The sequence below is a fragment of the Podarcis gaigeae genome (assembly GCF_964106915.1).
Source record: "Podarcis gaigeae genome assembly, chromosome: 4".
Classification (NCBI taxonomy): domain Eukaryota; kingdom Metazoa; phylum Chordata; class Lepidosauria; order Squamata; family Lacertidae; genus Podarcis; species Podarcis gaigeae.
In genome coordinates this window covers 105,504,604-105,526,511 of record NC_139677.1, presented here as the reverse complement: position 1 = coordinate 105,526,511, position 21,908 = coordinate 105,504,604, and the positions used below count along the sequence as shown (strand labels likewise).

The 21,908-nt window shown below is 46.3% G+C and overlaps 2 protein-coding genes across 4 annotated transcripts in view; both read left to right on the top strand.

The window, feature by feature from the left end:
* LOC310843300 (uncharacterized protein) overlaps positions 1-21,908 on the top strand; it is a gene marked incomplete at its 5' end in the record, with an annotated part of 210,852 nt that overhangs the window by 23,412 nt on the left and 165,532 nt on the right. Inside the window, one exon of one of the 2 annotated variants that reach the window (XM_083736398.1) lies at positions 8,265-8,394. The exons of the other annotated variant lie outside the window; for it this stretch is intronic. Within the exon in view, the coding sequence (XP_083592524.1) occupies positions 8,265-8,394 (130 nt within the window). The remainder of the gene's footprint in view (positions 1-8,264; positions 8,395-21,908) is intronic. 2 annotated transcript variants of the gene reach the window in all.
* LOC310843658 (uncharacterized protein) lies at positions 8,425-21,634 on the top strand. Of its 2 annotated transcripts, none has more exons than XM_083737293.1 (2): positions 8,425-9,260; positions 20,315-21,634. In XM_083737293.1, the coding sequence occupies exon 2, from the start codon at positions 20,326-20,328 to the stop codon at positions 21,265-21,267; it is 942 nt and encodes a 313-aa protein (XP_083593419.1). In that variant the 5' UTR covers positions 8,425-9,260; positions 20,315-20,325; the 3' UTR covers positions 21,268-21,634. The 2 variants fall into 2 exon arrangements, with proteins under 2 accessions (XP_083593419.1, XP_083593420.1); XM_083737294.1 differs by lacking the exon at positions 8,425-9,260 and adding an exon at positions 9,958-10,046.

Below are 21,908 nucleotides of genomic sequence, written 5' to 3'. Positions count from 1 at the left end.
AATTTCATCAGGACATGTTATTTGTTGTTTACTGTTATAACCATTGCTTTCTCAAAATTTATCTCTGTACCATGAAGATAAATAAAAACAATGTTTTTTTAAAAAGGTGGGGAAATCAGGTGTCCTCTTCCGTTAATCTGCTTGCAAGTGTTGCGTGTTATTTGGAGTCTGTAACTCCCAGTTATTTCACATTATCTATGTGTTTCTGTGTGTTCAGCACATATGATTGCAGGTGAGACTGAATAAAAGACTTCCTAGGAAATTCCCTTTGACTGCTTCTGTATTGTTTCAAATGTGACTTCACTTACAGATAAGAACAAATCATATTTATTACTGATGAATCATACCATCGTCAGCTCATGAATCTCCAACCCAACAAACCCTGTGCTCAGCATGAGCAGCTGCTTTCTTCCCATTTCTTAGGTGGAAAGAACTAATAATGACAAGGAAGAAGGGAGATAGACCATTTCCCTCAACCTTTGGGGATCTGGGGGGCTTCATTTCACCCCTTAGTCCTGCTCCTGAAACCTTGGCAGATGTGGAGTATTTGCTCACACTCTGCCATGACTTAAAAATCAACCTTTTTATTTGATCTTTTGGTGTGGCAGCAACGGTACTTTGGAACTCTCTGCCACTTGACACCAGGCAGGAGGCTTCACGGTCCACTTTGCAGCATTCAACATTGTTACCGCTGCTGAGTTTGTGATAGCTAAATTTTGAGGAGAAAGAAGCCAATCTCCTATGTATATCTGAATAAATTGAGAAAGTCTGGTTTTCAGTAACTATGATTAAGCTAAGTTAAAATGCTAATATTCACCTCAACCTTCTAAGCACCTGCACAGGCATGTTTTTAGCAGGTTCCCCAAAAAGGTGGGAGGGAGGTGCCTGCTTGATCTCAAGATAGAAGAAGAAGAAGATTATTTTTATTTATACCCGGCCAAGACTGGGCTCAGGGTGGCTAACACCAAACATAAAATAAAGTTTAAAAAAAGCAAAAAAACCAATTGATTAAAATATAGCTTAAAATGCTGCCTTATTTTACTGGCGACTCACAAATCAAGACCAGAAGGGGATGAAACATCAAATGTTCACCAGGGTCAGCTATCCATGCTGGTCCTATATGGGCCAGCAAAAGGCCCGAGGGAAAATTTATATATAGGATCCCATATAAGGGGTTCCATCAAAAAAAGAAAGAGGAGGATCAGACTGAGTCCAGACCAAAGGCCAGGTGGAACAACTCCGTCTTGCAGGCCCTGCGGAAAGATGTCAAATCCCACAGGGCCCTGGTCTCTTGTGACAGAGCGTTCCACCTGTTCGGGGCCAGTGCTGAAAAGGCCTTGGCTCTGGTCGAGACCAACCTAACGTCTTGAGGCCCGAGACCTCCAAAATGTTGTTATTTATGGACCATAAGGTCCTCCAAGGGGCATACCAGTAGAGGCGGTCCCGTTGGTACGAGGGTCCGAGGCCGCGAAGGGCTTTAAAGGTCAGAACCAGCACCTTAAACCTGACCCTGTACTCCACCAGGAGCCAGTGCAGCTGGTAAGATAAAAGATTAAATCCCACCAGACATCATGGGACTTGTACAGGGTCATCCGAGCCTTTGGCAGCAAGTAATTTATAAGTTATTTTTTCAGCTAATGCTGAAATCCACATATTTCTATACCAAAGTGAAATCTGGAAATCATGTAAGGTTTTCAGTGCTGGGTAGAGGTTTGGGTGTTGGACTCTATGACCTAGGGGACCAGGGTTCGAATCCCCACCCAGCCATGAAGCTCCCTGGGGTGACCTTGGGGTGAAAAATGTGGAAAATAAACGGAATAACTGAAATAAATAAGATTTTCTACTTTGGAGCAATGGAGGTTCTGGCAGCCGCTAGCCTCCTGGTCAAGAGTTCATGAGAGCTGCCAAAATGGCAAAGTGGCAAACCTGGAGCCCTCTCTGTGGGCACACGCACTGTGATCCCAGCAGGGCCTTAGCCTCCTTGCCCGAGCGAGGGGCTCACCAGTCTGTGTTTCCTACTCGGGAGTAAGCTGCCTTGAGTTCAGCAGGGCCTGACTCCCAGGTCACTAAGCATAAAGACGGCAACCTTAGAAGGGGCTGCTGGGTTGACATGTTGGCTGGGCTTTCCCATGGAAGCCAACGGAGAAACTGATTCCTTGGAGGCTGTGAGCAAAGGGCAGCCGAAGAAACGGCAAAATATAAGAACCACCACCACTGTGGCAACGTGCTCAGGGAAGGCGTTTTGGGAGTTAAAATGTTAAGCAAGGAAGCCATTGGGTTGATCTAGGCCAGGCCCATATCCAGTACATACACTCAGACACTGCCCAGAGACACCCAGAGATGGGCTGATAAGGATTACCAAGGAAGGACAGGGAAGGGGCATGTCCGACTCCTCATGCCTTATCTCTAGGCGGAACCTAATGTATCTCTCTGGAACACAGTCTCCAGGCAAAGCAGTTTTTGTCTCTAGGCAGAATCTATTGTATCTGTCAGAGTATGTGTAATGCTGTAACTTTTGATTGGCTAAAGACCTGATTCAAGAATGTATAAAGGGAAGCCTCCCCTGTTGGGAGGGGCCGGACTACGGAACTTATTCCTCCGTGCCATTGCTTGCTGCCGGCAAACAATTAAAACTTTCTTGCTTTAATACTTCTGTTGCTGCGTGGTCATTTGACTGGCCTGACTATTTGCTACACCACCACCCATCTGGCTGGGTTCATTTATTTATATTAATTTCTACGTGCGCATGCAGACAATCATTGCACTGGGCAACAATTTTTTACTTTTTGAAAGTTGTCTAGATTTCTACAACTGATTTAGGGTATTTTTGAACTGCTGAATCAGGAAATGGCATCCGTTTCTCTCCATCAGGTCAGGTTTACTGTAAACTGGATGGTGGGCATTGATAAAGGTAAGTACACGTAAATTGCATGTTGCTTCACCATTTTTCAAACTTGAACTTCCATTTCTTGGAATTCCTGGAATGCTCAGCGGCAGGGAGGTCTCTCTTCAGAGTCCAACAGTAGTCAGCCATCATGACTGTGTCCCAGCGACCCTGATACCTGGTCTCCATCTCTTTCATGTCCTGATGGAATCTCTCCCCCTGCTCGTCACTCATTGAACCCAGGTTCTCAGGAAACCAGTCCACATGTGAAAATAGGTAGTGCATCTTGACGCTCATGTTGCAGCCCAGGTTTCTGAAAGCAGTCAGCATGTTGTTAACAAGTTCTGCGTAGTTTCTGGCCTTATTGTTGCCAAGAAAGTTCTTCACTACCAGAACAAATGCCTTCCACGCTTCCAGTTCCACTTCGTTCATTGAGTTTCCAAACTCTGGGTCTCTGATGAGCTGACGGATCTGAGGACCGTCAAAGATGCCAGCTTTCAACTTCTCCATGGTCAATCCTGGAAAAGCCTGGCACAAGTAAGTGAAGCAGTCACCATCCTTGTCCAGAGCCTTGGTGAACTGCTTCATTAAGCCGAGCTTGATGTGCAGCGGTGGGAAGAGTATTCTGTCTCTGTCCACCAGAGGGTCGTTGATAACGTTCCTTTCTTTGCAAGGCGCCAATTCCTCCCGCACAGGCCAGTCCTCCTTCGTGTAATGCTGAGCACGGTCCCTACTATCCCACATGCACAGAAAACATGGGTACTTGGTGAAGCCAGACTGTTGTCCCAACAAAAAGTTCACCATCTTCAGGTCAACACAAATAAACCACTTATGCTGATCATAACCAATTTTCTCCAGCACATACTTCACCGCTTCATAGTTCTCCTTCAGTGTACTCGAGTGAGCCAGGGGTATAGAGGCAAACTGGTTGCCGTTGTGTAGCAGAACACATTTCAGTGATCGCTTGCTGCTGTCAATGAACAGTCTCCAATCTTTGGCACTCCAAGCTTGAGCAGAAGCTGTGCAATATCTGCACGGTACACCAAGTCCTTCTCTTCCGAGAAAAAATGGAGGTACTCTTGATGCCTGTTGCGGAAGAAGCTGATGCGAGCACTGTCAGAGAGGAGGTTTTTTTCCTTCAATCTGGATGCCAACAGTTCGGCAGAGTCCTTCGACAAGCTGAGGTCGCGAACTAGATCATTCAACTCCTTCTGGGAAAATGGATGTAGAGCATCATCTTCAAGAACCACTTCTTCTTCATGTCCTTCAACACTGGAGGCATCTTCATCACTAATGTCAGGAAGTTCTCCGAAGATAGGCACTGAAATTTCATCACAATGAGCTACAGGACGACATGCTGATTGATGATCAGGATACTTCGTGGGGCGGCTGTCCCATTAACTTAGTTTTGATCCCCCAACTTTATGCTTTGCTACACCAATTTATGGAAGATTTCGAGGTTTTATGACTTCAAACTGATCCCTTTTCGACATAATCACCCAGAACTATTGGACCTGAATACTTCTTGTCATTAAAATAATCATTTCCAATCAAAACAATTATTCGACATGGCATTTTACCCCCACCAACTTCTTCTAAAATGCTCCACACAAGCGTACATGTGAACAAAAACGTAAAAAAATTACATGTGGCCATAGCTCAAAAACTTGACCTGATTGAGCAAAACCAATGTGATTTTTGGATTCAACGCATCAGATTTGTCCTAAATCAACTGAAAAAACACAGACAACAAATTTTTTGTTGACCAGTGTTATTATCTTATATTAAAAACTGGCAGAGGGTCTCTTAGTAGAGCCCTCCAGTGCACATTAGAGGCCAAAATTGTGGAACCTTCTGGACAAAATGTATCTCCGAGGTTTGATGGCTCATGACACCACTTTGTTTTGGAGGAATACCAAGGCTTTTTCTGTGGGGACGCAGGGGGACGCATACCCCTAAACATTTTGTGAATTTAACAGGAGAAGAAATTCACTGTATTCATTTTCCCAGATTTGAACTGTATTTATTCCCCCCCCCCCCGTGATTTTCTTGAGACAAAATGAGAGTACCCTAAACATTCTTTTTTTTAGAAAAAAAAGCACTGAGTTATACCATAAAATCATATATTAAAGGAAAGATAATTTAATGAGGAATGTAATGCAATAACTTTTATGAAGGATTATTTATTACAACAGCAGTCATAAAGAAGAAACGTGAAAACACAGGAAAAATGAGATACGCAGGTTAAACTGCCGTGTTGGCACTTTGCGATAAAATCAATGGGTTTGGGGTTGCAGTTTGGGGACTCGGTTTGTAAAAGGTTCGCCATCACTGAGCTAGAAGGAAAGGAAAGTGGGGGGGGCGTCCCCCAAAAAGCATCTCTGGAAGTGGGAAAGAAAGAAAAACGCGGAAGGGGGGGAGGTGGGCATGCTGGGCTTGGCAAGGGTTAAAGGGAACTGAGCTGCCTTCCTAGAGAGGCCAGGAAGCAAGGGGGGTCAGGTCCTCCAGAGCCAGGGCCCCTCCCTCCCCAGTCCTTTCCTACCTCGCTGTCTCTCCTGGGATCTGGTGAGTCTCCTCTCTCTCTGGGATCTGGTGGGGGTCCCAGGGCTGCAGCAGGGGAGGGTGCCTGGGGGGCCTGATCTGCTCCTGCAGGGGGGGGACCCCAAGTCAGGGAGGAGGAGAGGGTCCTGCCAGGGAGGGGCCAGGTCTGCCACGCTCTCCTTCCTGCAGATCAGAGAATCCCAAACTCATTTGGCCCTCCGCCCCCCTTCAGAAAAACAATGATTCTCCCACGAAATCTCATTTCTTTAAACAAAGGAGTCCGATTACACAAGAAATGTGCAAATGGTTTTCCAAAGCTGGAGGAGGAGGTGGACACTAGCCCCTCCCCCCCAAGAAAAAGGTGGGAGAGAAAGGCCAGGGATAAAGAGAGGGATCCCAGCCCAGAGTCTGGCTGCTGCATTGGGGACCAGTTTCCCAGTCGTCTCCCAGGGCAGCTCCCCACGGAGGCCACTGCAGCCATCCCCTCGCACCCAGAGCAGGGCATCCCAGGACCACATCGTCTCTCTCCCAAAGGGATTGCTGGTGGCAAAGCAGCCGGAAATGGGCGCTGCTACTCACTGAGCCTCCAGGGACCTTGGCATCAGTGGCTGTGTGTGCGTTAATAGTAATAATAATAATAATAATAATAATAATATAAAAATAAAAAATTACCCACCTAAATTTCAAGGGAGATGTCTGTGGCCCCACCCACTTGGCCCTCAGGGGGTTGACCAGATGCATACCTGGCCCTCTGGAGCAAAGAAAAAGGGACCCCACCCCAGGAGTCTTTCTGGATAGTGGCAGAGAGTCCAAGTGCAAAAAAAGGAGACAGAAGCAGGGGAGTGGGGGTGGGGGGAGAGCAACTTCTGAGGACCCCCAGGTGAGGACCCCCACTACAGCCAAACATCCATTATTCAAAAGATACAAATGACTTCCTTGTCAGTCAGTTCTGACTTCATGCATTGCCTCTGTTTCTCTGTTTTGAATCCTTGTTTTTTTCTCCAGGGCCCAGAGGAAAGGAGATGTATTTCTGCATAACTAACATATGAAATGGGCACAAACGTTGAAATGCTCTCAGCGGGTGAGGCTTTCTCAAAGGCTCATCTGTATTAGAGATGCCCTGTTTCACCTGTGAGAGAAGCAGGCACTCCTGGCGTCCTGATGACCTTTTTTCTCTTGCAGGTGGCAGAATGATGTCGGCAAGACCTCCTGATCTGCCTTTTCATGGGGGCAGAAGGGAAGCAGCGGCTGTGGAACCAGATCAGGTCAGGGGAAGCTGCCTTGTGGGGACAGAGGCCGAGGGATGGAGCAATGTCATGGACTGGTTGGGCACAGAGGAATGGTGGGAGGAAACAGCTGGGGAACCAAGAAGGGAGGACGTCTTAGAGACCAAGGAGTGGAGGTGGAAGAAGGATGAGCGGTCAGAGGGAGAAGAGGGAGAAGCCTGGGAAGAGGAGGTGTCAGAAGCTGGAATGGTAACAGGGCTTAGTGGGCTGGGAGACTCTGTGGCAGAATGCAGTGCAGAATCAGAGGCAGAGGAGGAAGGAGACGAGTGGGAGAAGAAGGTCAAGAGTCAGAGGTGAGTCAGGAGAAGGAGGAGCCACCGGGGGCTCCCTCTCCTTCTGCCAGAAGCCACCCTCCCTGCTTGTCTCTCAGAGCCAGGAGATGTCTGACAATGGAGGAGCAAAGGCAGGCTGCACACTGGCACACTGTTCGATCACTTGCCAGAAACCCCAGAGAGGAGGGGACTTAGAAAGCTGTCGGGAGCCGGTGGCCTTCATTCTCTGCAACTGATTTCATTGAGGAAGATGCTCAGGGAATGAGCTGCTGTTCTCATTAGGCCTGAAACTCAGCCAAGTCTGTGAATATCGTGTGCTTGCTGATAAAGAGTTAACTCCAGCTGTGAACAGTGGGATTTCCTGCCCATTTAACTCTGCTATACCAGCCTTCTGAACGTCACCACTACGATTCATCAGTAGTTGCTGTTTTCATAGACTCCTAGAGTTGAAAGGGACCCCAAGGGTCACCAAGTCCCACCCCCTGCATTGCAGGAGTCTCGGCCAAGACAGATGGCCATCCAGACTAGGCTTCTTGTATTTCTATGTTGATCATTGAATGCTAACATTTCTAAGAAGTGTACAAATGAGAACAACTAGTGTCCAGCATTCACCTAACCAGCCCCATCAGCTGCAAAATGGGGCCTGCCCCCCATCCCTCCCCCTCTCCACGCCTCCCTGAACCCCTTGGCTGTAGGGCATTGGGAGGGAACTCCCCAGAACAACTCATGAGGAGAGGAGAAAGTGGATCCTTTCATCAGGCAAACTGGAATGCTTGGGTAGGCAGAATGATTCGAAAACCACAGTGTGGAGGACCACCTATTTGCACAAAGTCGAATACCCATAGTGTATGTAAGGGAGTCTCGTTAACGAGAGTACTTGATTAAAAGCAAGATTTATTGCAAAACAAACGAAGTTCATCGGAGCGGCAAGCATGGCCATCCTTCCATAATCAAAGATGTCTCTTCTAAGGAGGGGGTTTCCAGTAAGCCCAGAAGCAGCCAAACCTCCATGGTCTTTCCTGCTCTCTAAATTGCTTCCCTTTCTAACTGCTGTGTTTTGTTCTTCACCTACCCTCAGGCAGGCTGCAGGCTGACTCTCTGAACTCTTGTTTCCAGTTTGCATTCCAAAGGGAGGGGGAGTTGACTCCCGTGTAACCCTCTCTCTCCCTGGCTGCTCCTTCCCTGGGAGCTGGCTCATTCATGTCACACACACAACTGAGTATTCTGTAGCGGATCATATTTCTGCTGTCTCAGAGGAGGACTTTTCCCTTTTTCTTTCAGGGTCCAGTGTGCTTGGAAGATGCTGCTGTTCGTTTCACGGATGAGGAGTGGGCGTTGCTGGATCCTGACCAGAGAGCTCTGCATATGGACGTCAGGGGGGAGGAGAATCGTGGGATCGTGGCCTCTCTTGGTAAGGCTCCCTGTGGAATCGTCCTATCTGCCTGGAAATTCAAAAAATGCCTGTGTGATGAGCCCCATCTATTTTCACAGAGCTCAACAGTGTCCCCTACAACCCGTGGGATCCTAACACCCCCATCACCATCGTCATCTGTATTATTTATACCCCGCCTATCTGGCTGGGTATGATTTGCTGGGTTGAACAACAAATTACTATTCTTTCTGTGAACAGTCTTCCTCCAGTCCTGCCTTTTTATACCATGATCGGGGTGGGCTGGACTCCCCAGGCCATCTTAAATGTCAGCTTCAGAGTTGTTGGGAAAGATAAGTAACCTCTGTCAGGTTTTCTGTTTTTGCTCCTGTCAATCTTGGGTTAACCAAAGAGACAGCTGGCATTCGGGATGGAGGGGATGCCATGACTAGGCCAAACAAAATCCATCCCAGAGAACAGGCAGGCTTTTCAAATCTCAGATAATAATAATAATAATAGTGATAATAGTAATAATAGTAATAATAATAATTTGTTCGTAACCCTGCCCATCTGACTGGGTTTCCCCAGCCACTCTGGGCAGCTCCAAGCAGAAGATTTCAACCACGATGAAACATCCAATATTAAAATCTTCCCTAAACAGGGCTGGCTTCAGATGTCTTCTAAAAGTCTGATAGTTGTTTATTTCATTAACATCTGATGGGAGGGCACTCCACAGGGCGGGCACCACTACCAAGAAAGCCCTCTGCCTGGTTCCCTGTAACCTCACTTCTCTCTGGCAGGGAACCACCAGAAGGCCCTCGGAGCTGGACCTCAGTGTCTGGGCTGAACAATGGGGGTGGAAACGCTTCTTTGGGTATACTGGGCCAAGACCGTTTAGGGCTTTCAAGGTCGGCACCAACACTTTGAATTGTGCTCGGAAACGCACTGGGAGCCAGTGTAGGTCTTTCAGGTCTGGTGTTATTTGGTCTCAGCCTGCATACCAAATGGAGCTGGTAGACAGCTGCCCTAGACACTGAATTGACCTGCACCTCCATGGACAGCTGTGTTTCCAAAAAGGAAAAAGCGAGGGGGGGGGAAGAAAAGAAAAGAAAAGAAAAAGGAATCAAAGTATGAATAGAGTAAAAAACATAGTAATATCTCATATTTCAGTCAGCAAAGAAAAGAAACTTCCAACTATACCCATTGTACTAATTTTCAAATAAACTGTTATTTACACAGTTACACAACGTTGTTTTTTGTTAACTTAATTTAACTTTACCTGACATGTACTTTGTATTACAAGGCTCCTTCAATATCTGCCAGAAAACCTTTACTATTCCAGTACCCTCTGAGGTATTCCTTAATTATTAACCAATCCTTATTGACTTCTTGTATTGTATTTCCTCTTATTGACCCCGTTCTCCTTGCTAATTGTAAGTACTCTATCAATGTGGCTTGCCATTCAATCTTTGAGGGGATGATGTCGTCTTTCCTTTTTCTTCTCTTAAAATCCTTGCTGCAATTGAGGCATAGATGAATAGTGGTCTGTATTTCTTTTGGATTTCTGGTGTCATAAGACCTAATAGGAATGCCTCAGGTTTCTTAGGGAATGAAATCTTAAACATTTTCTTTAACTCATTGTAGATGGTATCCCAAAAATCTTTAATCTTGTCACATTCCCACCACATATGCATGTAAGTTCCATTTCTTTTTTTGCATCTCCAACATAAGTCTGACCTGTTCTTATATATTTTGGCTAGTGTTGCTGGTGTCAAGTGCTGTCTATATAAGATTTTCAAAACATTAGATGTCAACTCTCCACAGTTTTTCCCACTGACACATGTATATATTGTGGCCTAAATCTTGTGCCCAGCGAATCATAGATTCTTTCACTTTCTCCACCTTTACCTCCTAATCCAGGAGGAGGTTGTACATTTTCGAAATATATTTGTTCTTAGTTTGAAGGAGTCCTTTTTCAAATTTGGAAGTTTCATTTGCAAATCCTTTTTTTATTATCTAAACTAAATCTTTCGTTTAATTGGAAATATTGTAGCCAATCTGTTAAATATGTTCTAATTTTACCAAATTCTTTCAACCTTAGTTTGTTGTTATTTTCCTCCAGGATCATTCTGTACGTTGCCCAATCATCTCATACTTCTACTGCTTTCATAATTTTCATGGTAGTTCCCATAAATCATTCCGATGTTAATCCTCATTACTTTTCACAGCCTCTGAGTTTATCAAACAAGTGAGATAAAGCAAAACAATATATTTTGTGTGGAATTTGGGATTGGGATGTAGACTGATCTTCTCCAATCCTCTGGCCACTACTGAGTTTTCCAAATTTGCTGGCATATTGAGTGTAGCACCTTGACAGCATCATCGTTTAAATTTTAAATAGTTCAGCTGGAATATCATCACTTCCACTGGCCTTGATATTAGCAGTGCTTTCTAAGGCCCATTTGACTTCACTCTCCAGGATGTCTTGCTCAAGGTAAGCAACCATACTACCTGGGGTATACGAGACATCCATGTCTTTCGGGTATAGTTCCTCTGTGTATTCTTGCCACCTCTTCTTGATATCTTCTGCTTCTGTTAGGTCCTTTCCACTTTTGTCCTTTATTATGGAAATCTTTGTATGAAATGTTCCTTTCATTTCTCCAATTTTCTTGAACAGATCTCTGGTGTTTCCCATTACTCATTATTTATTAATTTCGCCTTTTGCGTGGAGTAGATAGATTCCATACCTCTTTCAAACCTTTCTCTGCAGCCCATTATTTTTTTTAAAAAAAATACTGATTTTTTAAATTTTCCACTTTAACAATCCAATCAAATCATAATAAATATTCCACATTATTCATATTATTCAATAATCAAACAGTCTATGTTCACGATATCTCTTCACAAAATGATGTTTCCGCCAAGCCAGTCCAAAAATCTTCTCACCTCGGGCAGCAGCCAAGTCAGCCCAGATAAAATCAAATCCAGGCATCTGCCCAGTGCTTTTAAGACCAGCTGCCCTTCAAATGGTTAGCCTGTCCAGGGAAGGTTTTGACATATAAAACTGGGAATGTACATACTAAGTAAGATATTAAATAATTGTTATTTCCACACAGTTAATGATTATTAGAGTCATATTATATCACCAAACACACCACCTCTCCAGTCTCGCTTGCTATAAATAATCAGGCAGTTGGTTATTTCAGAGGAGGATATTGCCATTTAACATAGCAAAACGAAATATAATAACAACGGAGGCTCACCCCCCCCCCTTTCCGTTCCAACATACCAAGTCTATGTAGATGTTAATCCTTCTTCTGTTCAAATCATTTTTAGCACCTCCGTGGCTGAATTAATAAGTTGAGTAGTTTCTCCCCCTTTGCTCAGATCATGTCCAAAACTTAAATCCAATTTTTCATCTTAAGAATTGGAAGCTTGCTGCTAAATGGAGGCGACTTTGGAGAGTTGCCAAGAAATATTCTGGGTTTTCCATCCAGGACCCCCCAGCCCCTCCTTTCTTCTGAATTTGGGGCCAGGTGTTGGGTGATCTGCGGAGGAGCTGCCACTCCCCAGCCCAGGGACTGTAGGGAGGCTGATTACTCCCAGCTCAGCCTCTGATTCTGGAACGTACGGCAGTGATGGAATTCAGCCATCCTCCATCGCAGCTCACCAGAAGCTCCAACGCAGCCCATTAAATTTAACTGTTTTTTCATAAAGCTCCATGCGATGTTATCAAACGCCTTCTGGCATTGATTACCATCATAGCCGCTTGCTTTTCATTTTTGAACTCCAGATTTTCTAATAAATTAATAATATTCCTTGTGTTTTTCGGGATCTGGTGTTTGGGAAGGAATGCTGCCCAATTAGGGTGAATTATGTCTTTTAATACATGTTTTAGTCTACCTGCTAGGGTACCTGCATAGATTTTGTAATCACAGTTTAGCAGAGATATCGGTCTGTAATTTGCTGTTATCTCTAGGTCGCTTCCTTTTTTTGGTAGTAAAATCACATAGGCCTCATTCCAGGGGGCCGGGGTCTTTCCTTCAATGAGAGTATCCTTAATTACTTCATTCAGTGGTGGTGACAGTATTTCTTCAATTTTTTTAGAAACTTCTGCAGGTATTCCATCTGGGCCAGGCAACTTTCCTGACTTGGCATTTTTAATTGCATTTTTAATTTCTATCATAGTAATGGGTGCATTTAGTGTTTCTCTTTGGGCTTCTGTTATTCCTGGTATTTTATGAAATTTTAGGTATTGTTCTATGTCCTCTAGCCTTTCTTTCCCCTTTTTATATTGCTTTCTATGTTGTTGTTATTGTTTAGTCGTTTAGTCGTGTCCGACTCTTCGTGACCCCATGGACCAGAGAACGCCAGGCATAGCTTTCTATACGCCATAGCTTTCTATAGTATTCCACAAAATCTTGTCTGATCTTTTTTGGATCATCCGTTGTTGTCTCTCCTATTTTCAACCTATTTATTAATCTTTTGATTTGTCTTTTCTTGATCTGCCAAGCCAGTAGTTTCCCTGGTTTATTGGCATTTTCAAAGTTTCTGCTTTTTAAGATGTTTAAGTTACAATCAATTTCTTGTTCTAATATAGAGGAGTATTCTGCTCTTAATAATTTGATTTCTTTAGAGATTTGTTCATTACTAAGGTCCTTGGTCAGATCCTTTTCTTTCTTTTTTATTTCCTCCAGTAAATCTGCTTTATTTTTTTCTCTTTTCCTTTTTTGAATTGTGCTCTGTTGGATAAAACATGACGGCCTTACATGTGTTCCATGCTACCACTTTCTCAGTTCCCTTATTATTGTTGCTCTCGAAGAATTCCTTTTAACACTTTCGTTAGAGGTATCGGTTGGTTGCTCGAGAGCAATAAGGCAATATGCTTCAATAGTCTGTTTTAAAAGTTTCTTATTGATAATAAAAAAACCGTTAGAATGCAGAGCGCCTCTATTCTGTGTCTTGCTCATTCACTGGCAGAATCTGAGAGTGGGTGGTCCCTAAACCTTCCCCAGCAGAGTAGTTTCTTGATGCCCAGTCTGCGCCTCCCCTCTCTGCGCAGAAGCCTACTGCACAAGGAAGGTGTGGGTAACGGGGGACCTCTCTCTTCCCCGCTTTGCTCAGGCAAGGTGTCCTGGCACCGCCTCGCCTCCTCCGAGCCCTGCATCTCCTCTCCACTAGAGGCGTGGCTACCTTCCTCCTCTGAGGAAGTGCTGCTTCCCACAATCTTTGGGGGCTCCTTGTAATCCATCCAGCTTTTCCCCTCTCGCCCCTGAGCCGATGGCCATTCCCTGACAACTTTCTTACCTCTTGAAATATTTTTTCATCATTTAGAAGGGATTCATCTAATCTCCATCTTTTCGGCCCTTCCCTCCCTTTCCCTCTCAGTTTTAGTAGCATTGAGTTATGGTCTGAAAGTGTTTTTGACTGGATTTCCACTGCTTCAATTGGTTCTAGTAAATCCTTGGAGATCCAAATGACATCAGATCTACTGGCCGATTTGTTTGACTCAGAGAAATATGTATAAGCTTTTTTGTTTGGGTATTTATGTCTCCAACTGTCAGGGAACTGCCGTCGGAGAGTCAGGTGGTGGAAGGGCTCAAGGAGGTTAGGAGACCCTCGGATGCTGAGGAAGGAACCAGCAGGGGGAGAGAGAGAGTTCCTGCAGAAACTCAGTCGGAGGGAGGGCTCCAAGATACTTCCAGTGAGAACAGCGGAGAGGTTTCAGGACCTCCGCTGGGGACGCCCACTCTGCGCAGGAAACTGTCACGCAGAGATTCCAAAAGGAGGGTTTCCGTTAAGGAACTCCTATGTTGGCGTAAATTCCGGAAGCGCCCACTGACGGATTCTGCCAGCGATTGAGGTAGCCATGCACCCATGGCTCCGCGGACGGGGAGAGTTTAGAAACTGATTGCAGGAGTTAAGAACTCAGCCATTTACGCACAAGCAGCCCCTTAACCCATCACAGCAATCCGTCAGTCTTCGACGCCGCGTGTGTGAAAGAGAGGCATCATGAGCAACCCAACTGGAGACGGAGCAGCGGGAGGAGCTGGGGCGGGACCAACTCTGGAGGAGAGAAACAGAGCGTTGGAACACCAGCTGGCACTGCTAACGGCGCGTCTCGAGGAGAGGAGAGCTCAGGATGCACAGGGGAAGCCCACCCCCATCGCAAGGAAGGTACCGGGGTTGGTACAGAAATCCGGGGGTGACCCAAGAAACTACCAAGCCTTTAAGACAGAAATGCAATACGCACTCAACCTGCAGTTTGATGACTTTGCCGATGAGGAATCGAGAGTGGCTTTTGTGATTGGGCACCTCGAGGGGGGAGCTAGAGAATGGGTGAGGCCCCTGATGGCATCGAATAATGATGCCCTAAAGGACTTGAGGAAATTCTTTATCGCGATGGATTTGATGTTTTCCAGCCAGATTGAACAGGGCGTGGTACGCAGACAGTTAATGGCATGCAAACAGGGGAATCAGTCCGTCCGAGAGTATTGGACACAGTTTACCATGCTCATACATAAATTGGGGTGGGACCTGTGCTCGGACCCGATTCAAATGCTGTTTGAAGAAGGGCTATCCTCGGCGGTGAAAGATGAACTTTGCCACGCGCCCCGGCCGGAGTCTATGGATCAGCTGACTAAATCGGCTCTCGCGATTGGATCACGCCAAGAGGCAAGGGCTCTGGAGAAGCGGGAAGGGAGAGTAGAGCGTTGGAGTGATTTCCGCATTCCTAAGATGCCAGGGCAACCTTCCCCGCCAGCAGAACCAATGGAGATTGGTACTGCGCACGCGCACGGCATTTCAAACGTCCAGGAAGGGCGGAAGAAGGAGGGGAAGAGCACCAAAAAATGCTACCTCTGTCAACAGCAGGGACATTGTGCCAGAGTGTGCCCACAAAGGAAGGGATGGCAAGGAATGGTGGGAGCTGTTGGGAGTGAGGAGGAGGGGGTTAAGGAGCAGGTAAAAGCCAACGCCTGGCTGCCAGTGACAGGGCACAGCAGCCAGGCCAAGGATCAGTGAACGTGCCCAAGCCTGAACCCCCAAGAGCGGCTCTAGTCGTAGAGGTACTGCTAGAGCTCCCCAATGGACATCCACTCACGATAAAAGCCCTGCAATTTCATGAGTAAGGAGTTTGCATCAGAGCATCAGATACAGACACTGCCCTTAGGTAATTCCTTGCAGGTGACCACGATTGATGGGAGGGAACTTCTGGGAGGGGAAGTGAGCCAACAAACGGTCCCCATGACAATGAGGGTGGCAAGGCACACGGAAGTCATTGCCTTTCACGTAGCCACTCTGGCGGGGCCGCCCATCATATTAGGGATGAGCTGGCTGGCGTTACATGACCCGCTAGTGGGATGGCACCAGCGGACAGTCTCTTTTGGGTCAGCTCATTGCCTAGAACACTGCAAGGGAAGAGAAACTCAGGGGTTGGCTAGAGCAAGTCTGGCAGGGATGGTGGTGGGAGAAAAGGGTGAAATACCACCACAATACGCAGACCTGAGTGATGTTTTCAGCGAGAAGGAAGCAGATAGACTGCCCCCGCATAGACCCTTTGACTGTCAAATTAATCTACTCCCGGGAGCCCAGTTACCAGTGGGCAAACTGTACGCTATGTTGGACAGGGAGATGCAGGAGTTAAGGGAGTTTATAGACAAGAACCTGAAACGAGGGTTCATCAGGGAGTCAAGAGCGGTGGGGGGCAGCCCAGTGTTTTTTGTGGACAAAAAGGACTCAAAAAAACCCAGGTTGGTCGTGGACTTCCGGGCCGTCAATTCGGTGTCAAAACCAGTGGCCTTTCCCATGCCCAGGATTGACGACATTCTGACCAGGGTGAGGAAGGGATTTTTACCAAGCTGGACCTGAGGGGGGCTTATAACCTGATACGCATGAGGAAGGGGGATGAATGGAAGACCACCATGTTCACCCCCTTGGGGGCCTTTGAGTATCTCGTTATGCCCTTCGGATTACAGGCGGGCTCAGCCTGCTTTCAGTCCTTCATGCATCACGTCCTGGGACCTCTGCTCTATAAGAACTGTGTGGCCTTTTTAGACGATGTGTTAGTCTACTCAGAGGACGAGGAGCAGCATGTCATAGATGTCCAGGAGGTCCTAAGCAGGCTGCAAGCAAACCAGCTGTGGGTAAAATTGGAGAAGTGCCAGTTCCATACCAGAGAGGTGGAGTTCCTGGGGTACCGTTTGTCAGACAAGGGGTTGGCCATGGATCCCAGTAAAGTCCAAGCGGTACTGGAATGGAAGACACCCAGAACCAGAAAGGATGTGCAGAGATTCCTGGGGTTTGGAAACTTCTATCGGAAGTTCATCAAAAACTTTGCCCACTTAACGGCGCCCATCACCGATTGTCTCAGTAGTAAGAAGAAATTCGCCTGGACGGAAGAGGCGCAGCGAGCGTTTGAACAGCTAAAGAAAGTGTTTGCGTCGGAGGAGCAGCTCTTGCACGTAGATCTACAGAAGCCGATGAGGGTGGAGACGGACGCTTCTGATTGCGCGGTAGGGGCGGTGCTTCTCCAGCCAGGAAAAGACGAGTCGGACTGGAGACCGTGTGCCTTTTTCTCGCGGAAGTTGAACAAATCCGAAAGGAACTACACAGTGTACGACCGGGAACTGCTCGCCATTCATGAAGCTTTTCGACGGTGGCGACACCTGCTGATTGGTGCGCAGCACAAGGTCAGGTGTGCACGGACCACAAAAATCTGGAATATTGGAGAACGGCCCGAGTACTGAACCAGAGACAAGTGAGGTGGGCACAGGAGTTCTCCAAATTCCATTTTGAGATTCGCTATGTACCGGGACCAGAGAACGTCAGGGCAGACGCTCTCTCTCGAAAGCCCGAGTATATGGAGGGGGAGGGAGCGCCCGAAGAAAGACATATCATCCCAGAGGACCACTGGGTTTGTGGAGCAGCATTGGTGGGGCAAAGGGAACTGGTAGAAGGGACAGAGAACGATGAATACGCCCAAGATAAGCTCAGAGGGCTCAGGAGAGCCGGGGAGAACACAGGGGGGTTTGAAGAAAGGAATGGGGCGTTGTATTACAAAGGGGCATTATACATACCGGAAGGGCAATTGAGGGGTAGAGTACTCAAACAACTACACGACAGCCCCACTTTGGGCACTTTGGGCAGGGCACTTTGGGCAGCACAAAACCATGTGGTTAGTTACCAGGCAGTTCTGGTGGCCCAAGGTGAGGGAAGATGTAAGAGAGTATGTAAGGGGGTGCGACCGCTGCCAGTGAGCAAAGGGGGAAAGGGTGGCGCCGGCGGGGTTGCTGGAACCATTGCCCACACCCGAACGGCCATGGGAGGCAGTCTCCATAGATTTTATGACGGATTTGCCCAAATCCAAGGGGAAAACGGCTGTCATGGTGGTAGTAGGCCAGTTAACCAAGATGTGCCACTTTATAGCCTGCTCACATGCGGTAACAGCGGAAGAAACCGCCAGGTTGTTTATAGAACACATTTTTAGGTTGCATGGCGCCCCCTTGAGGGTGGTCTCAGACAGAGGGAAACAATTTACGTCCAGGTTCTGGAGGAAGCTCATGAGCTTACTGCACGTAGAGGTCAATTTCTCGATCGCCAGACACCCGGAAACAAACGGGCAGGCGGAAAGGGCAAACGGTATTCTGCAACAATACCTGAGGTGTTATGTAAATGACAGAGAGAATGATTGGGTAGAGAAATTGGCCCTGGCCAAATTCGCCTACAATAACGCGGAAAATGTGTCCACGGGCATGAGTCCATTTATGGCCAATTACGGGTGTCACCCCAGGGCCTTTCCAGGGGAAGGAGGGGAAAGATGGAGTGTACCGGCCGCGGAACATTTCGTGGAAGAAATGGAAGCCATACATCAACAGCTCAAGATGAATTTGGATAGGGCCAAGGAAGAATACAAGAAGCAGGCAGATAGGAGCAGAAGGGAAGCCGAGACCATAAGGGTGGGGGACCAGGTGTGGTTGTCAACAAAAGGGTTGCCCTTCAAGGGCGGGTGCAAGAAATTGAGACCGAAACGACTGGGACCCTTCGAAGTTATACAACAGGTCAATCCGGTGGCCTTCAAACTCAGGTTGCCAGACAACATGAAACTGCATCCAGTATTCCATAGGTCATTACTGTCACCGTACCGGGAGGGGCGGGAATCTTTGGGACGTGAAGGTGAGGTTCCCGCGGCACCGGAAGTAGAAGAGAGGGAAAGCAGTAGTCATGTAGCAGAAATACTCGACTCTCGGTGGAAGGGTAAACAGGTGGAGTACTTAGTGCCATGGGAAGGGGAACCAGAGTCCGAAAATACCTGGGTACCGGCAGAAACGGTTGATGATGAGATTTTAGTAGGAACGTTTCATCTCCGGTACCCAAGGAAGCCTCAGCCCGTGGCTAGGTTCTGGGAGGAACACTTCGGCACCACTGACGAAGAAGGGGAGTTCGAGGGGTTCCCAGAATCAGGACAAGAAGAGGAAGAAGAATCAGAGGGGGAAGAGTATTCGGGAAGAAGGGACAGTAGTAGGTGGAGGGCGGTTTTCGAGTCATCCGAAGATGAGGAAGAGTCGTTCAGGGGGTTCCCAGCCTCACCACCCAGAGAAGAGGGGGAAACGGGGGGTGAGGGGGGTCCTGGAGGGGAGGTGGATGTCAGGGAACTGCCATCGGAGAGTCAGGTGGTGGAAGGGCTCAAGGAGGTTAGGAGACCCTCGGATGCTGAGGAAGGAACCAGGAGGGGGAGAGAGAGAGTTCCCGCAGAAACTCAGTCGGAGGGAGGGCTCCAAGATACTTCCAGCGAGAACAGCGGAGAGGTTTCAGCACCTCCGCTGGGGACGCCCACTCCGCGCAGGAAACTGTCACGCAGAGATTCCAAAAGGAGGGTTTCCGTTAAGGAACTCCTATGTTGGCGTAAATTCCGGAAGCGCCCACTGACGGATTCTGCCAGCGATTGAGGTAGCCATGCACCCATGGCTCCGCGGACGGGGAGAGTTTAGAAACTGATTGCAGGAGTTAAGAACTCAGCCATCTACGCACAAGCAGCCCCTTAACCCATCACACCAACTATCAATTAAATCTAGGTGTTCTATCATAGCTATGAAACGGCACAGAAGTCCCCCCCCCCCCATTTCCTTTATTCCATCCTACAGATCTATCCAGTTCTGGATTAAATACCCCATTCAGGTCTCCCATCAGTATTAGTTTCTCTCCTATATACTGTATCAGTATCTCTTCTAAACCTTTATAAAATCTTGCTCTTTTTTCATTTGGGGCATATATCCCAATTATCATAAAAGATTCGCCTTGTGATTTTTATCTTAATTATTACTATCCTTCCATTTGCATCTTTATATATTAGCTTTGACTCCAGGTTAGGTTTTACGTATATCACCATACCTCTTTTTTTTTCTTTTTTCTTTTTTTCTTTTTTTTTTTGGTCGTCTGCTGTTATAAATTCTGACCCTAGTTTTGGATTTATCAACACTCTTGTGTGTGTTTTATTTATATGCGTCTCTCGGGATACATTCTATATCTAAATTCTGTTTTTCCACTATGCGTTCTACCTTGTTTCTTTTCTTTTTATCATTCAATCCTTTTATATTCCATGATAGTATTTTTAGATTTATTCTCTATTAATTTGAATAAAGAAGAAAGAAGACAAGAGAGAAAGAAAGAGGGGAGAAACAGGAGAAATCAGATATTACAATTAAACAATTTAAAAATGCAGTATTAACTGCAGAGATTGTTTCTAAGAAGTAACTGCTAAAAGTTGCCTTGGTTTGTTATGCTCTTTCTTAGACTCTTTTTATTTGTGGTGCCTAGTCACTGTCATGATCTTGATTTGATATTCCTGATTTGTTGCTGGGGTCTTCATCAATTGGTTGCCTACCACAAATTTAATTAGCATTAATCCATAACTGGGACTTCCATTTGTTCCTCAGGCTCTGATTCCTTTTTGTTTCCATTGCAGATTGTGAAAAAATGGAAATCAAGAACAAGGGTGACCATGAGAAAATCCCCAGAGAGGAGAAGCCACATAAAAATTTGGAGTGTGGAGAGAGCTGCAATCAGAGCTCCCATTCAATTTCCCATCAAATAAATCTCATTAGAAAGAAATCCTACCAGTGCATGGAATGTGGAAAGAGCTTCAGTCAGAGCTCCAATCTCACTCGCCATCAAAGAATTCATACAGGGGAGAAACCCTATCAGTGTTTTGAATGTGGAAAGAGCTTTAGTATGAGCTCCTCTCTCACTAAGCATCAAAGAATTCATACAGGGGAGAAACCCTATCAGTGTGTGGAATGTGGAAAGCGTTTTAGTGTGAGCTCCAATCTCAAATCCCATCAAAAAATTCATACAGGGGAGAAACCCTTTCAGTGTGTGGAATGTGGAAAAAGCTTCAGTCAGAGCGCCAGTCTCACTTTCCATCAGAGAATTCACACAGGGGAGAAACCCTATCAGTGTGTGGAATGTGGAAAGAGCTTCAATACGAGGTCTGATTTCACTAAGCACCAGAGAATTCATACAGGGGAGAAGCCCTATCAATGTGTGGAATGTGGAAAAAGCTTCAGTCAGAGTGCCACTCTCACTTTCCATCAGAGAATTCATACAGGGGAGAAACCATATCAGTGCTTTGAATGTGGAAAAAGCTTCAGTCAGAGCGCCAGTCTCACTTTCCATCAAAGAATTCATACAGGGGAGAAACCCTACCAGTGCTTTGAATGTGGAAAAAGCTTCACTCACAGCCACAGTCTCACTTCCCATCACAGAATTCATACAGGGGAAAAACCCTATCAGTGTGTGGAACATGGAAAAAGCTTCAATCAGAGCTCTCATCTCACTTCCCATCAAAGAATTCATACGAAGGGTGGAAAACCCTTCATTTTACAACTTTCAGCGCTAGAGAAAAACACACGACTTTAAACAGGCCTTTGGCTGAATGACATCTAATGCCCTTGTTAAATGTGGTGGGGAGGTGGGGGTTACAGGTTTTGGGCTGTGTGTTTTGTGTTTTCATTGTGTGATTTTATGTTGTAACTGTCCTGAGACCTGTGGGTAAAGAGAATAAGAGCCAACTCTTAGAATCTGAGGGCTCTTTGCCCCCCAATAAGATATGTGAGGGGGCCACCCCCCCAGTTCATAGGAACAGCCATTCAAATGGCATGCTAGCACTGCATCCTGTGACTGTTTAACCGAGGCGGGGCTTACTAAACCCCTCCTATATTTTATTCAAGTTGGCACCCCTGCTATAGGGTGCTATAGAAATGAAATAAATGCATAAATAAAATAACACCATCTTGATTGCCTTCATTTGCGCATGTTCCAGCTTGTCACTATCCTTATTATTATCATTTTAAAATTCATGTACCCGTCATCTGAAGATTTCATGGTGATTCACAACATAAACAGACGGAATGAAAGCATGGCTTTCTCAAAAACGAGTCAAGCTAGAGAAATCTCTTTTTTTTTCTTTTTCTATTTTTGGATGGAGTTACAGCCTGTTTCTCAGGGGACTGCTGTGGTAATAGTGCATCTCGATTTCAGTAAGGCTTTTGACAAAGTCC